At 36.9% G+C, this 17,386-nt stretch overlaps 1 protein-coding gene across 4 annotated transcripts in view; it reads left to right on the forward strand.

Annotated features, from left to right (window-relative positions):
• Positions 1-17,386, forward strand: part of NRF1 (nuclear respiratory factor 1) — a 123,902-nt gene that overhangs the window by 40,243 nt on the left and 66,273 nt on the right. For 3 of the 4 annotated variants that reach the window (XM_046670394.1, XM_046670397.1, XM_046670393.1), the window contains exons 1-3: positions 2,355-2,409; positions 7,845-8,076; positions 15,913-16,027. In XM_046670394.1, coding sequence (XP_046526350.1) covers positions 2,404-2,409; positions 7,845-8,076; positions 15,913-16,027 — 353 coding nt within the window. In that variant the 5' untranslated portion in view covers positions 2,355-2,403. Of the gene's footprint in view, positions 1-2,354; positions 2,410-7,844; positions 8,077-15,912; positions 16,028-17,386 lie in introns of those variants that run through there. The other variant, XM_046670396.1, reaches the window with a different exon arrangement.

Here is a 17,386-nt window from a genome sequence, read left to right on the forward strand (position 1 = left end):
CCTTAGGCAATTCTTGCAGCTTCTCTTTTGATGTGATAATGCTATTGATTACACTAATGCCTTCTTTTACATTTAGTTGCACCTTAATTAGATTTCCTTGCCTGCTCTTCTTCCTACTTTGATTTTTAAAATACTCTACACTTAATCTCATCCATTTTGTGTGGATTAGACTAGATTTAACTCCCTTGGACATTGCATCCAAATTCCAATAGCTCCGTAGATATTATTGACTACAACTACCAGGGTGCTCTGGGACAAGAAAATCTGTTTTTCTGTGCTCTCTTCCATTATCTTTCAGTCCCACTGTTACAGGCCTAGAATGGCAAAGGTAGGAACCCCTCTGTACCAAACTGCCCCCTCTCCAACCATTACAGTTTTTTTTTTTTTTTTTTTGAGGAAGATTAGCCTTGAGCTAACTGCTGCCAATCCTCCTCTTTTTGCTGAGGATTACTGGCCCTGAGCTAACATCCATGCCCATCTTCCTCTACTTTATACGTGGGACGCCTACCACAGCATGGCTTTTGCCAAGCGGTGCCATGTCCACACCCAGGATCCGAACCATCGAACCCGGGGCTGCCGAGAAGCGGAACCTGCAAACTTAACCACTGCACCACCGGGCCGTCCCCTCATTACAGTGTATGTAATAAAGAAGAACCTTCAGATGAAGCACATGTTGACCCCCAGGTGATGATCCACGCTAAGAAGGAGGTTTTAGTAAAATTGCTACCATGTTATCTTATTGTTTTGGGGAATGATTTTTTAAAAATGGAGTGCTGACTGATCTGCTGCCCGTCACTGGCTCTGGGTGATATAGACAGATATGCCTTTTATTTGGATGTGGTGTTTAGAGTCACAGGGTCATTTTGTGTTGCCTGTGCTCTCATTTTGCTTTTCCTATCTGTTCAGAGGAATTACTGTCAGGTCCATTTGCTGATTCTCTGTTTTGTGCACTCTCATGAAATTATGTTAGGGGTGTTGGTTCCCTATAGTTTCCTCATTTTATGTCTAGGGGAACAGTATTTCAGTTGTCAGAGTTAATATAATGAGGAAGGGCTTTGTAGATGCCTGACTCAAAATCTTTTCCACACAATTAAGAAAACCATATCCTCAGAGGTGGATATCCTCAGAGATGGATGTCTCATTTAAAGATGAAGAAATTGAGGCCCAGTCCTTGTGAGACTAGTCAGGTAATGAGTCAAGAAGGATGGAATCATAAAGACATGGGAATTCTGGCATCATCATAATAATTAATGTTGAGCATTTCTGTGCTGGGTACTGTGTTCCTCACTTTATCTAGATCATCTCATTTAATCCTCACATCCTTTTGAGGATAGGTGCCATCTTGTTTTTCTTTCATTAAAAAAAAGTTTTGAAATTGAGGCTTAGAGGTTAAGTAACTTGTCCAGGGGTTCTGGATATCTAGTAGTAGTCTGTGCTGGTTTTAGAGTTCTTATTATCTAATATGTTTTCATCTATTAGCAGTTCCTGTACGTTTTGCTTTCTAGAGAATCTGACTCCTTGTGGGTGAAAGCTAAAATGCTTCACTAAAAATGACTTCGGTGGGGTAGGGCATGATGATCTCCAGCAATATGTGTATGCCAGTCATATCTGCCTTTAGACGAGCTGTTTTATTTATTATTATATGAAAACATTGAAAGTGTCGTCTACAAGTATCCCACTCTGGTTCAAAGAAGTCTGAAATAGCTTTTTATAGAGTGTAGTGATGGAAAATGGCTAGAGGCTGAAAGGTGGGATGGGGAGAGAGGTAGAAAGAGATGAGGCACTCGGCAGAAGTGACAAGCCTGTGAAGCAGACAGCCTTATTGATTTATGCTGTGAACTGCATTCTGGAGAAAAGAATTGAAATCCATTATGCCAAGTGCATAGCGTACAAATCCCTTTGAAAAGCAGTTAGATGCTATCTAATCCCAAATCATTGAAAAACAATTTTGAAGTACCCAGAATTCTAAAATGCCCTAAGCAGTTTGTCTCTTAGACTAGAAGAACAGTGAAATGGATGGAAAAATAGCATTTTAGTGGTGTCTTCCTCTAATATATTATGTTTAATTATGTGACTTAAATAGTGTGTTAAATTGCATTTTAGATATTTACAAATCTGGGGGTAGGATGTATTCCCCTTGAATATTCTGAAACACACCAATCATAGGATGTGGAAGAATCCTTATCAGGTATCTCTCTTTAAAATTTTTTTTATTTTGACATAATTTCAGACTTTTAGAAAAGTTGCAAAAATAGTATAAAGAATTCTCTTTACTCAGATTTCCTAAATGTTAACATTTTACTATATTTTCTTTATCCTTTTCTCTCTCTGTTAAATACATACTATTTTACCAGGTACCTCTTCAAAAGCTCCATTTGAAGAAACAAGGATTCGAGTTTGTTCATGAAGGTATTATGCCACACAGAGATACAGGGCTGGGATGACCTCAAGCAGAAAAGAAAGTGTGGGAAAGGGGTTCAAATTATAGCTGAATGATTCCTAATCTTTTTGGATTTATGGCATCCTCTGGTTGTTTCAGTTTGTAATTAAAGTGAATTTTATTTTGAAATACAAAATACTTCTTGAGTAATGTTCATGAATAGTCCCAAAGTTAAGAATCACTGGGATGAGAAGGATGTATTGTGATATGTGTAATGGTATGAGAGTGAAAAGAGATAACTAAAAGTTAAAGCAAAAAATAATAATAATAAGCAGAAATAGCACAAGACTATAGAACAGAAACCAAGAGCCTCAGAAAAGTAAAAATTTGGTCATCTACATGGAAAAAGTTTACCTGAAAAAAAAAAGAGACATAGCAGAATGAGGCTTAAGAAAGCTGTTACTCAGGAATGAAAGATTTTAGAAGTCCTCAAAGAAGGAAAAGGAGAGTTTTATGATAGTGTAGAATAAAAATGAGAGAGGAAATTTGCATGGATAGATAATTTTGTTCTTTTTACTTGTGGCCATAAAGGCATATTTCTATATCTGCGTGGCTGCCCTCCCTTTTTGGTAAACTTTAGATATGCAGTGCTGTATACTATTATATGATAGTCAAATTTCAAATATATGTTTATACAGGTATATATTATGTTAGCACTTAGCTTTTTAAACACTTAGCTTTTCAATATGCATCAAAATTTAAAATACATATACCCTTGACCCAGAAATTTTACCTTTAAGAATTTATTTAAAAAAAAGAAAAATCAAGGGGCTGGCCCCATGGCGTCGTGGTTAAGTCTGGCACACTCTGTTTCATTGGCCCGGTTTTGTAGATTGGGATCCTGGGGTTGGATCCCAGGCATGGTCCTACACCACCCATCAAGCCATGTTGTGGCTCCAACCCACATACAAAGTAGAGGAAGATTAGCACAAGTGTTAGCTCAGGGCTAATCTTCCTCAAGCAAAAAAAGAGGAAGATTGGCAACAGATGTCAGCTCAGAGGAAAATGAAGTAATATGCAGGATTTTTTTTTAAAAGATAATAATGGCTAGTTTTATTATTTTGCTCTAAGATTAGTCATTTGATTTTTGCACTGAAGTTAAACTGATATAAGGGATGATTTTTTTTTAATTGTGGTAAAATATACATAACACAAAATTTATCTTAACCATTTTTAAGCGTACAGTTCAGTAGTGTTAAGTACATCCACATTTTTGTGCAACCAATCTCCAGAACTGCTTTTATCTTCCAAAAACTGAAACTCTATACCTGTAAGTAACTCCCTGGTTTCCCCTCCCCACAGCCCCTCGCAACCACCCTTCTACTTTCTGTCTCTATGAATTCGACTACTCTAGGTACCTCTTAGAAGTGGACTCATACAGTATTTTTCTTTTTGTGACTGGCTTATTTCACTAAGCATAATGTCCTCAAGGTTCATCCATGTCATAGCATGTGTCAGAATCTCTTATTTTACCTGGGTTTTTTTTCACCTTTATTTAGGTATAACTGATAAATCCAAACTGAGGGAAGTTACAGTTTTCCCACATACTCTTGTCCCCCTACACAGACACAGCGTCCCCCACCATCAACATCCTGCATCAGAGTGGTGCATTTGATGCAGTGAATGAGCCGACAGCGACACATCGTAATCGCCCAAAGTCCGTAATTTACAATATGCTTCACTCTTTGTGTACTTTCTATGGGTTTAGACAAATGTATGCTAATGTATATCTACCATTATACTATCATATACAGTAGTTTCACTGTCCTACAAAATCCTCTGTGCTCCACCGATTTATCCCTCCCTCCACCCTACCCTTGGCAACCACTGATCCTTTTACTGTCACCATAGTTTTGCCTCTTCCAGAACTTCATATGGTTGGAATCATACAATATATAGCCTTTTTAGTTTGTCTTCTTTCACTTAGTAATATGCATTTAAGGTTCTTCTATGTCTTTTCATGGCTTGATAGCTCATTTCTTTGTAGTGCTAAATAGTGTTCCATTGTTTGGGTGTTCCACAGTTTATCCATTCACCTACTGATGGACATTTTGGTTGTTTCCAAATTTAAGCAGTTATGAATAAAGCTGCTGTAAACATCTGTGTGCAGGTGTTTTTAGGCATGTAAGTTTTCAACTATTTTGGGTAAATACCAAGGAGAACAATTACTGGATTATATTGTAAGAGTATGTTTAGTTTTGTAATAAACTGCCCAACTCTCTTCCGAAGTGGCTGGACCATTCTGCATTCCCACCAGCAATGAGTGAGAATTTCTGTTGCTCCACATCCTTGTCAACATTTGGTGGTGCTGGTGTTTTGGATTTTAGCCATTCTAATAAGTGTGTAGTGTTATCTCATTGTTTTAATTTTCAACTCCCTAATGATTTAGGATGTTGACCATCTTTTCACATGCTTATTTGCTGTCCGTATATCTTCTTTGGTGAGATGTCTCTCCAGATCTTTTGCCATTTTTTCATAAGGTTGTTCATTTTCACATTGTTCGGTTTTAAGATTTCTTTGTATATTTTGGAAAACAGTCCTTTATCAGATGTATATTTTGCAAATATTTTCTCCACTCTGTGGCTTATTGTTCTCTTTACAGTGTCTTTCATAGAGCAGTCGTTTTTAATTTTAATGAAGTCCAGCTTATCGATTTTCTTTCACGGATCGTGCCTTTGGTTTTGTATCTAAACATTCATTGTCGTACCCACGGTCATCTAGGTTTTCTCTGTTGTCTCCAGAAGTTTTATAGTTTTGTGTTTTACGTTTAAGTCTACCATCCATTTGAGTTAATCTTTGTGAAGGGTGTAAAGTCTGTGTCTAGATTCATTTTTTGGCATGTGGAGGTCCAGTTGTTTCCGCATCATTTGTTGCAGAGACTTTCTTTGCTCCATTGTGTTGCCTTTGCTCCTTTGTCAAAGATCCGTTGACTATATTTATGGGGATCTATTTCTGGGCTCTCTGATCTGTTCCATTGATCTGTTTATGTTTTCTTTCACCAATTTCACATGGCCTTGATTATTATAGCTTTACAGTAAGTCTTGAAGTAGACTAGTGTCAGTTTTCCAACTTTGTTCTCATCCTTCAATACTCTGTTAGCTATTCTGGGTCTTTTGCCTCTCCATTTAAACTTTAGAATCAGGGGCCGGCCTGGTGGCACAGTGGTTAAGTGCACACGTTCCGTTTCAGCGGCCCAGGGTTCACTGGTTCGGATCCCGGGTGTGGACATGGCACCACTTGGCAAGCCATGCTGTGGTAGGTGTCCCACATATAAAGTGGAGGAAGATGGGCACGGATGTTAGCTCAGGGCCTGTCTTCCTCAGCAAAAAGAGGAGGATTGGTGGCAGATGTTAGCTCAGGGCTAATCTTCCTAAAAAAAAAAACCAAATTTTAGAATCAGTTTGTGAATATCCATAAAATAACTTGCTGAGATTCTGATTGGGATTGCGTTGAATCTATAGATCAAGTTAGGATGAACTGGTGTCTTGACAATATTGAGTCTTCCTATATATGAATTGGAGTGCCTCAGTATTTTAGTTCTTCTTTGATTTCTGTCATCAGAGTTGTGTAGTTTTCCTCATATAGATCTTGTATGTATTTTGTTAGATTTATACCTAAGTATTTTATTTTTTTGGTTGCTAATGTAAATGGTATTGTGTTTTTTTGTTTCAAATTCTATTGTTTATTGCTGATATATAGGAAAACAATTGACTTCTGTATATGAACTTTGTATCCTGCAACATTGCTATCACTTATTAGCTTCAGGAGGTGTTGTGTTGATTCTTTTGGATTTCCTACGTAAACAATCCTGTCATCTTTGAACAAAGACGGTTTTCTTTATTTCTTTTTCTGGTCTTACTGCATTAGCTAGGACTTTGAGTATAACATTGAAAAGGAGTAGTGAGAGGGGATATCCTTGCCTTGTTCCTAATCTTAGTGAAGAAGCTTCTAGTTCCTCACCATTAAGTATATTAGCTGTAGACTTTTCTTTTTTATCAAGTTGAGGAAGTTCCCCTCTATTCCTAGTTTGCATTCCTTTCTCTCTTTTTTTGGTGAGGAAGATTGGGTTTGACCTAATGTCTATTGCCAATCTTCCTCTTTTTGCTTGAGGAAGATTGTCACTGAGCTAACATCTGTGCCAATCTTTCTCTGTTTTGTGTGTGGGATGCCACCACAGCATGGCTTGGTGAGCAATGTGTAGGTCCACACTGGGGATCCAAACCTGTGAACCTCGGGCTGCCGAAGCGGAGCGTGAGAACTTAATCACTATGCCACAGGGCCAGCCCCAGCGTTCCTTTCTTTTTAAGGCTGAGTAATATTCCATTGTGTGTATATTCACATTTTGTTTACCCATTTATCCATCAATGGATAGTTGGGTTGCTTCCACCTTTTAGCTATTGTGAATAATACTGCTATGAACATGGCTGTACAAATAGCCATTTGAGACCCTACTTTCAATTCTTCTGGTATGTACTCAGCAGTGGAATTGCTGGATCATATGGTAATTGCTTTTAAAGTTTTTTGGGGAACCACTGTTTAGTATTTTATATACAAGGATGTTCACTTCACTGATGTTTACAGTAGCAAAAATTTGGAAGCATCCTTGCTATGTGTCAGTTGGTGACAGGTTGCATAATTATGGCACATCCATACAATGAAGTATTCTGCAGCTATTTAGAAAGGTATGGTAGATCTGTGTGTTTTGACATGTCAGAATGTCCAGATATAGTGAAATATGAAAGAAGCAAATTATAGAATAATATGTGTAATGTGAACATGTTTTTATTTTAAATCAGATGTATGTAGGCTACAAAATTTTTTTTAAGGATAACACACTACTCTGTAGGTTGGGGGAGGGGAAGAGGAGACAGATTATAAGTGTAGTAGAGAGAGCAAATCTTTTTCTTAGTACTTTATAAATTACCACATCACTTCAGGGTTTACAAGAAACAGTTTTATAAGCAGAAAAACCAATTTGAATGATTGCGTTTTGGGGAAAAAAATGTTTAACTCCCATTTGTGTTTGAAATACAAAGAAAATGTTAAGTATTTCACTTACTTATTAAGTGTTTTTATGTCCACGATGTCAAGTGCTAGTCACTGGGATCTTTTAAATATCTTTTTACTATTATATGTAATATTAAGAGTATTTATTGTTTTTTGACCTGAGGGATAGAATTAGTACAATGAATTCCCATCAGAAAGATTTCACATAAGGAAAATATTCTACCATTTTTATGTCATATTTGTGTGGTGCTTCCCATTTCCTATGACTTGGTGTCGTGAGGTGTGTAGTAAAATTGCAGACTGTCAAAGTTCCTCTGCTCTTGAGGAGAATATCTCTTTGTTTAAGTATTGTGTTACATATGCACTGAATCCTGTTCTTTGCCCTTTTTTCTGACAGGAGATCATCATGGAGGAGCACGGAGTGATCAAAACTGAACACATGGCTACCATAGAAGCCCATGCTGTGGCCCAGCAAGTGCAGCAGGTCCATGTGGCCACCTACACTGAACACAGTATGCTCAGCGCTGACGAGGACTCGCCTTCGTCTCCCGAGGACACCTCTTATGATGACTCAGATATACTCAACTCCACAGCGGCTGATGAGGTAACAGCCCATCTGGCTGCTGCAGGTAATGTTGTTTGGATTGGAAGCTCTTCATTTTTTGCTTAATTCATGATACCATGAATATCTGAAAGAGCCTAGGGTGCAGGTACTCTCACATTTATCTTTATCTAATATCTTCACAATTTTTGTTTAAAGCTTTGCATTTACAACTTGTACCTGTGTTATCCTGAGACTTAACTTCTAGAATCATATACTATTAGTGATATGAGTTTGTTTTTGTTTTTTTCATCCATTCCAACCATCTTTTGACTTTTAACTGAGGGATTTAGTCCATTTACATTAAGTGTAGTGACCAATATATTTAGGTTTAAATCTATCATCTTTACTATATGCTTCCTCTTCATCCTACCTGTTCTATGTTTACTTTCCTTTTGTGTTTTCTTTTGGAGTGATGGAAAAGTTTTAATTTTTTTCTTGTTAGTTTGGAAGTTATATATACTTTTACTATTAGTGGTATCCCTAGAAATTATAACATAAACATTCTTCACTTAACTCAGTAAGGGAAGTTATGTAATTGGTACTTTTATCCTGCACAGGGATAATGCAAGTTTCTTAGAATACTTGAATTTCATTCCCTTGTTCCTGACCCATATTCTATTGTTGTCCTGTATATTAATTCTTTGTACATTAAGCCTTACAAGACATTAATTTTGTTTTATACACAGTTAATGTTCTTGTTTTTTTAATATCCAGCTTGTCTTCTGAGAATTTTTCTTCTGACTAAAGATACCATTTAGTGTTTCCTTCAGCATAAATCTGCTAGTAGCAGTCTCTCAGTTTTGCTTGTCTGAGAATGTTTTTATTTAACCTTCAGTCTTGGGGGATATTCTTACTGGGTATGGAATTCTACATTGGCAGTTATTTTCATTCCTCGTATTAAAGATGGTGTTCCACAGTCTTCTTGTTTCCATGTTGCTTTTGAGAATTCAGCTTTTTCATTCTAACAGCTGCTCCTTTGAAAGTTATCTCCCACACAGGCCTCTCCCCAACTGCTTATAAGATTTTTCTCTGTCTTTAGTTTTTGTGATTTATCTGGCTCTGGATTTCTTCTCATTTATTCTGTTTAGGATTCTTTGAACATCTTGAATCTGTGGATTGGTGTCTTTCATCAATTCTGGAAAATCTTAGTCACTAGATTTTGCTTCAATTTTGCTCCATTCCATCTCATCTCCTTCTATGACTCCAATTAAGTATGTTAGTCTTCTTCACTGAGTCCTTTATGTCTCCTACCCTCTGGTTCTGTATTACCATCCTTTTGTCTCTTTATGCTTCATTCTATGTAGTTTCTTCTGTTTTCCATTTTATTAATTTTTTTTTTAATTTTTTTTTTTTTTTTAAGATTTTATTCTTTTTCCTTTTTCTCCCCAAAGCCTCCCGGTACACAGTTGTATATTCTTCGTTGTGGGTCCCTCTAGTTGTGGCATGTGGGACGCTGCCTCAGCGTGGTATGATGAGCAGTGCCATGTCCGCACCCAGGATTCAAACTGAGGAAACACTGGGCCGCCTGCAGCGGAGCGCGCGAACTTAATCACTTGGCCATGGGGCCAGCCCCCCATTTTATTAATTTTTCTCTTCAGTTGTGTCTAAGGTGCTTTTTTTTTTTTTTTTGAGGAAGATTAGCCCTGAGCTAACTACTGCCAATCCTCCTCTTTTTGCTGTGGAAGACTGGCCCTGAGCTAACATCGGTGCCCATCTTCCTCTACTTTATATGTGGGACGCCTACCACAGCATGGCTTTTGCCAAGTGGTGTCATGTCTGCACCTGGGATCCGAACCAGCGAATCCTGGGCCGCTGAGAAGCGGAACATGGGAACTTAACCGCTGTGCCACGGGGCCAGGCCCGAAGGTGCTTTTAAATCTGTCCATTGAGTTATTAATTTTGGTAGTAGTTAATAGTTTTGTTTTCTAGTTTTAGAATGTCAAATGTGTTTTTTTCTTCCCAAATTTGCACAGTTACAGTTATCAGTTATAGTGGGAAAACAAAATTTAATCTCCTGGAATAAAGTGAGCATTATGATTTTATAATCCATTCAGTAATTCTATTATTCTCTGAAGCACCTGTGGGTCTGTTTCTGGATAGCTTGTTAGTGCTGTTTCTTGTTCATGTTGGTTTTTCTGTTCATGTATTGGTTACATTTGAATGAATGTTGTGTGGTGTGTTTGGAAAATTATTTTTAGAAATAATTTGAGGTCTAGAATAATATTTCATCCTCTAGAGAGGATTTTTATTTGCTTCTGCCAGCTCCCTGAGGACACTAGCAATCCTAGATCATCTTAATCCAATTTAAGGTTTTGAGATTTTCTGGGCCACTAAATGACTTAAAGCTGGGCTGTGTTTTGTATCATTCCCTTTGCTGTTTACATTGTGTGTGTAGCACTGTGGGGAAGACTCCATGTCAGCCATGACTGGATGGGTCTAATGTCATATAATGAAAATTGATCTTAGAAGATATTTAGGAAAAGCTGGACAGGAAATCAATGATTAGGAATGGCCAAAATACTACATCTTTTTAGTATATGCTGTATTTAAGGGGAAGAAGACAGATGCAGTCTTATCATGTAATAACCTTATTACTGTCAGTTATTATCTACTGTATATTTCTGGAATGGTGAATTTAAAAATAAGGCTTAGTAGCAAAATGTATATGAAATATTTCTTAAAATATATTTTTGAAATTTTTATACTTCCCAGAAGAGGGCATCCTAACATAATGAATCAAAGTCAACTTCTTTCCTAGGGAGGAGGATACTTTTGAGACATAGTTTTGCTGTATTATTGTACTGCATTGTCATAGAGTTAAGATTAGGAAAGGACTTTAATCTGAACCTTCCATATGGAAAATGTGGAAACTGAGGCTCAGCTGATAGAAGTGATTTACCATTTACCATTCAACAATTATTGAGGGATTACTATATACTATATATTACTGTGTGTAGATACTATGAACAAGACAGGCAAGAGCTTGCTCCTCAAGGAGGTTTCAGACCAGTGGAGGGGAGAAAGGATACAAATAATAAAGTAAAATAATTTCAGAAAGCACTGAGTGCTCTGAAGAAAATAATGAAGTGAGGTAAATGGAGAGGGAAGGGTAGTGTGTTGCTGCTTTTTCTAACCCTGTTCCCTTCCCTCCCTCCACAGGGGTAACCTCTATTCTGAATTTGGTCTTTGTCATTCTCTTCATTTCTTTCATATTTTTGCTATATGTGTATGTATCAATAAACAATATTTAGCATTGTTTTTTGCATGTTTTAAATTTTATATGAATAGTAGCACTCCGATCCTATCTTTCTGGTAACATTATGTTTATTTCATTCAGTGTTATTTTTCTGAGATTCATTCATGTTGATAATGTGGCTATATGTTTTCATTTTAACTGTTATTCGGATTGCATTCATTATCTGAACATCACAAATATTGGTAGAACACGTAGGTTGTTTATACTTTTTTGCTATTAAAATTGCTTCAAATAAAAATTATTTTTCATGTTTTCATGTGCATATTGTGGGAGTGTTTCTTGACATTGGTTTTCAGGCTCTTTTGATAGTGTCCCACAGTAATACATTTTACATTGTGGTCTAGAATTTAAAAATGCATACAAAGCTGAGATAATTTCTCATGAAGTGATACTTCCCCCTGCTGCAGGTGACACACACTGACATGTTGTAGTCTCTTTCACTTTATTCCATTTTATTTACAAAAAAAACAAAGAAAGAAACTACTCATGAGCCACCAAAGGGCAGAAACCTGCAGTTTGAAAAGCACTCCTTGAGGGTATACCCAGGAGTGGAATTGGAGGGCAAAGACAGGCACATTTTCACCTTTACTCGATATTCTAAATGTCTTTCCAAATTGTTGTGTTAATTTGCATTCCCACAAGCAGTGTACTAGAGTACCTGTTGCTTCTCATCCTCACCACATTTGGTATTGTCAGTCATTTCTCATTTTTGTCCGTCTCGTGGGTATGAAATAGCATCTCACTGTTGGTTTAGTTTGCTTATCTCTGAGCTAGAGGTTCCAACAGTGCAGGAAGACAAGATGGAGCACCACTGCAGATCTTCATTGACTAGTCACTTTTCCGTTTTTGCATATTTCCTGTTTATACCTTTGTCCATTTTCCAACTGAGTTGTCTTTTTTTAAATTGATTTGTAAGAGTTATTGATACATTTTTTAATACTATTCTTTTCTTGGTAATATGCATTGCAGTTATCTTCTGGTTTGTTTCCCACTCCTTCCCCCAGTTTTTTGTTATTTCTTTTTGTCCATAAAGGTTTTGAATTATATTTTTGTGAAATTTATCACTCTTTTACCTTACAGTTTATCCTTTTGGAGTCTTGTGTAAAGTAATTATTCTTAATTCTATGTTTATAAATATTCTCCAATAGTTTACTATACTAAACTAACAGTTTGCTGTTATAAAGTTGTAAAGTTCTGTTTTTCGTTTGTGTTTTTTTTTAAAGATTGGCACCTAAGCTAACAACTGTTGCCAATCTTCTTTTTTTTTCTTTCCGCTTTTTCTCCCCAAATCCCCCCAGTACATAGTTGTATATTTTAATTGTGGGTCCCTCTAGTTGTGGCATGTGGGACGCCGCCTGAGTGTGGCCTGATGAGCAGTGCCATGTCCGCGCCCAGGATCCGAACCATCAAAACCCTGGGCTGCCGAAGCAGAGTGCGTGAACTTAACCACTCCGCCGTGGGGCCGGCCCCTGTAAAGTTTTTTTTTGTTTTCATTTTCATTGATGTTGCTGTTATACATTTAGGTCTTTAATCCACCTGGAATTTTTTTTTGTGTGTGGTATGATATATGGATCTAGTTTCGTTATTTTTCTGTACAGATGGTTGCCCCAGCACCATATTCTTAATAGCCCATCCTTTTCCTTCCTCTGTCTTCTGACACAGGAGGTGTTTGTGAACTCTTAATTCAGTTGCCTGGTTCATTATCTGTCCTTTGGTCAGTTCCATACTGTCTTAATGACTATAGCTTTATAGTAACTATTGATAATTTGGTAGGATGAGTGCCCCCCTCCATTCTTAAAATCTTCAAAATTGTTCAGCTATTCTTGGCCTTTTGCACGTCTGTTTAAATTTTAGGATTAGTTTACCAAGTTCCACAAAAACCCATATTGGGATTTTTGTTTGAATTGCATTGAATTTATAAATAAATCAATTAAACAGCCTTATTCATAATAGCCTAAAACTGGAAATAGCCCAAGTGTCCATCAATAGGATAATGGATAAACTGTGGTTTATTCATGCTCTGGAATATTACTGAGTGATATAAAGGAACAAACTACTGATACATATAACAGTGTAGATGAATTTGAAAAACATTATTCTAAGTGAAGGAAACCTTACACAAAAGAGTATATACTGTATGATTCCATTTATTTGAAGTTTTAGAATAGGCCAAACTAACATAGGGTGAAATATATCAGAATCATGGGTACCTTTGGGAGGTAGAGTGGGAACTGAATGGGAAGGGACATGAAAGAAATTTCTATATTGATGGTATTATATATCTTGATAGGGGATTGGGTATCATAGGTATATACATTTTTCAAAATTTATTGAATGTACACTTAAGACTTGTACATTTCATTATATGTAAATTTTACCTCAAAGGAAAAAATTTGTAAACAAATACTGAACTCTAGCTAGTGATCTTCCTACTGAAGTATTTAGGGGAATCATACTGCAGTGTATGTTGAAGTGCGTCAACAAAAAAATCCCACTATGGGTTGATGAATGGATAGAAAGATGGATAGATATATATAGTAAAATGTTAATGATAGAGTCTAGGTGGCAGATATATGAATGTTCACTGTAAATTTCTTTTAACTTTGTTATATATTTGAAAGTTTTAATAAAATGTTGGACTCCTACGTCTCAATAGCATAAAAACAAATAACCTGATTAAAAAGTGGACAAAAGAATTGGGTAGACATCTCCCTAAAGAAAACGTACAAATAGCCAACAGGTGTATGAAAAGATTCTCAGCATTACTAATTATCAGGGGACATGCAAATCAAAACCAAAATGAGGTACCACCTCACACCACTTAGGATGGCTATTATCAAAAAAACAAAAGATAAATATTGGTGAGGAAATAGAGAAATTGCAACTCTTGTATGCTGTTGGTGGGAATGTAAAATGATGCAGCCTATACAGAAAACAGTATAAATGTTCCTCAAAAAATTAAAAATATAACTACCATATGATCCAGCAATTCCACCTCTGGATAATTATTCCACAGAATTGAAATCAGTACCTTGTAGGGATATTTGCACTCCTGTGTTCACTGCAGCATTATTCACAACAGCGAATATGTGGAAACAATCCAAATGTCCATTGATGGATAAATGGATAAAGAAAATGTGGTGGGACATGATGGAATATCATTCAGCCTTTAAAAAGAAGGAAATCCTGCCATATGTGACTACATGGATGAACCTTGAGGGCATTATGCTAAGTGAGATAAGCTAGGTCAGAAGACACATATTGTATGATTCCACTTATATAAGATATCTAAACTAGTCAGACTCATAGAAGCAAAGAGTAGAATGGTGGTTCTCAAGGGCTGGGATGTGGAAATGGGGAGTTGCTATTCAACAGGTATAAAGTTTCAGTTATGCAAGATGAGTATGTTCTAGAGATCTGCTGTACATCATTGTGCCTATATCAACAATACTGTATTGTGCACTTAAAAATTTGTTAAGATGGTAGATCTCATGTTGTGTTCTTACCACAATTTTAAAAAGGAAGAATGTTGGGAAAAATGCATCAATAAGATTCTTTCCTCTACCAGCTATTTATGATGAAGGTAAAATGCATTAGTCTATTTTTTGACTTGCTTTGGGGCTCTTTAGACAGATTTATTTAAGTCAGACTGATTATACGACTAATAACATGCAGGGAAGCTCATCTAGATTCTCATGGAGGCTTATTTTAGTTGAGCAACTTGGAACATATATAACATATATGCCAGTATAAATGTGAGCAATTAAACTTAATTTTCATTTAAGCCTTTTACAGGGTTCACAAAAAAGGATAAAGGTGGATTGTCTGTTTAAAAAAAAGGAATGTCACTGATGTGTTGAGATCCCAAGAATCAGAGACTCCAATAGGGCCTTACGGCCTACCCTCTATTTTAGTCATTAGTTTCAGGGCAAGCCAGACCAACTTTTATTAACATTTTTTCCTTTGAGTGGGACGGTTTTCATCTCTTTCGTGCCAGGATGCTTTTACCAACTTGACCTTGTGGTCAACAACTCCATTTTGGGCATAATTCTCAGATATACAAGAAAAAAATTTTTCAATTAAGATGCTGTTCTTCCAGATATTCCTCTTATAGGTGGTGTTGTTGTTAGAGTTCTAAGTATGAGTGATTATCTTTGACTTCCTTAACTTGGCAGTGTCTTGGGTTAATGGAAAGAGAGGCACAGGGATGGAAATGAAATTAGAAATCTGTAAGTTTTTTGTTTTGGCAAGCTCTTCCTCTCAATCCTGAAATTTCATCTAGCACCTCTGAGAATATTTCCTTAACAGTATGGGCATGTTGGCAAAACAAAACAAAAATCAACATTATATAAAATTCAAGCTGGTGTGTGGTGGGGAAGCATAAGTCATTGACTTTTTTAAAAGATTCATTGTAAGTGTTATTGGTGAATTAAAATATGATTCATGTTGAACAATAGTGAAATATATTGATAATATCAAGAAGATTCTACATTTATTGATAACATATTAGGAAATAAATGCTACCTTTTTTGTACCTTTAATTATTTTCTATCTTGTAGAGTTAACAGGCTCTGCCTAATCTGAGCACATCCATTATTGTTTCAGGTCCTGTGGGAATGGCTGCTGCTGCTGCTGTGGCAACAGGAAAGAAACGGAAACGGCCTCATGTGTTTGAGTCTAATCCATCTATCCGGAAGAGACAGCAAACACGTTTGCTTCGGTGAGAGCTTCCTTACCCCTGTTGTTGCTGTTCCCCAAATCCTTCATGGTGTGGATGGCAGGGTTAGAACGTACATGATTAGGTTCACCAAGGATACCAAGTTAGATTCCTTGATGATAGAATTAAAGTTATCTTACAAAATTAAATAAATGAAACTAGAAATATGATTAGCAGGTATATAATATCATATTAATTCATTCAGAGAAAATGTATGTACCTGCTATATACCAGGCATTGTTCTAGACCTTCGGACTATAACAATGAAGGAAACAAATTCCCTTAAAGAGCTTACATTCTAGTGGAGAGAAAAAGAAGATAAACATATAATATGTCAGATGATGATAAGTGGTATGGGAAAAAATGAAGTGGAGTAAGGAAAATAGGTTAGAAGATTAGAGGGGATATAGTAGTTTCTCTTCTTTTATAGGGATGGGCTGGGAAATCCTCTTTGATAAGTCTACCTTGAACAGAGACCTGAAGTAAGTGAAAGGGCAACCATATTGATGTCTAGGGGAAGAGCTTTTCTGGCAGAGGGAATAGCAAGAGCAAAGATTCTGAAGTGGGAAGGAACATGGTAGTCATGTTTGAGGAACAGCTAGGGAGAGAATGAGAGGAGATATGGTCAGAGTAGTAGTGGCGAGCCACATCATGGGGTCTTTTGGTCCAATATAAGGGCTTTGACTTTTACTCTGAGTGAGGTGGGAAGTCAGTGAAGGCTTCTGACCAAAGCAATGATATGATCTGACTTGTATTTTAAAATGATCACTCAATCAACTGTGTTGAGAGTAGACTCTGGGGGTGTAAGAATGGAAGCAGGGAGACCAATTAGGAGGTTATTGTTAGTAATCCAGGCCAGAAATGATAGTGTCTTAAAACCAATGGAGCAGCAGCAAAGGTGGTAAGAGGTGGTCAGGTTCTGGATGTATTTCAAAAGTCAACTCCAGCATGATTCATTGATGGATTGGATGTGGGATGTGAGAGGAAAAAGGAGTGAAGGGTGACCTGAAGGTTTTTGGGGGATTACTGGAAGGACTGAGATGATACTTACTGGAAGAGGAGCAGGTATGAAAGTGAAGGTAGGACAGAATCAGAAATTCGGTTTTGGACATGTTAAGTTTGTGATACCTCTTACCCGTTAAGTGGAGATACAGAGTAAGCAGTTGGGTATATGAGTCTGGAATTCAACAGAGAGATCTTATTTGAAGATATAAGCATATAGGTAGTATTTAAAACTGTGAGACTGGAAGAGATCACCTAGGGAGTGAGGGACTGAGGCCTGAAGCACTCTACCCTTTAGAGGCTGGAGAGACAAGAGGAACTATCAAAGGAGTCTAGAAGCAACCAGTGAGTCAGGAGGAA

This window comes from Equus quagga, chromosome 8 (assembly GCF_021613505.1).
Source record: "Equus quagga isolate Etosha38 chromosome 8, UCLA_HA_Equagga_1.0, whole genome shotgun sequence".
In the NCBI taxonomy this organism is placed as follows: domain Eukaryota; kingdom Metazoa; phylum Chordata; class Mammalia; order Perissodactyla; family Equidae; genus Equus; species Equus quagga.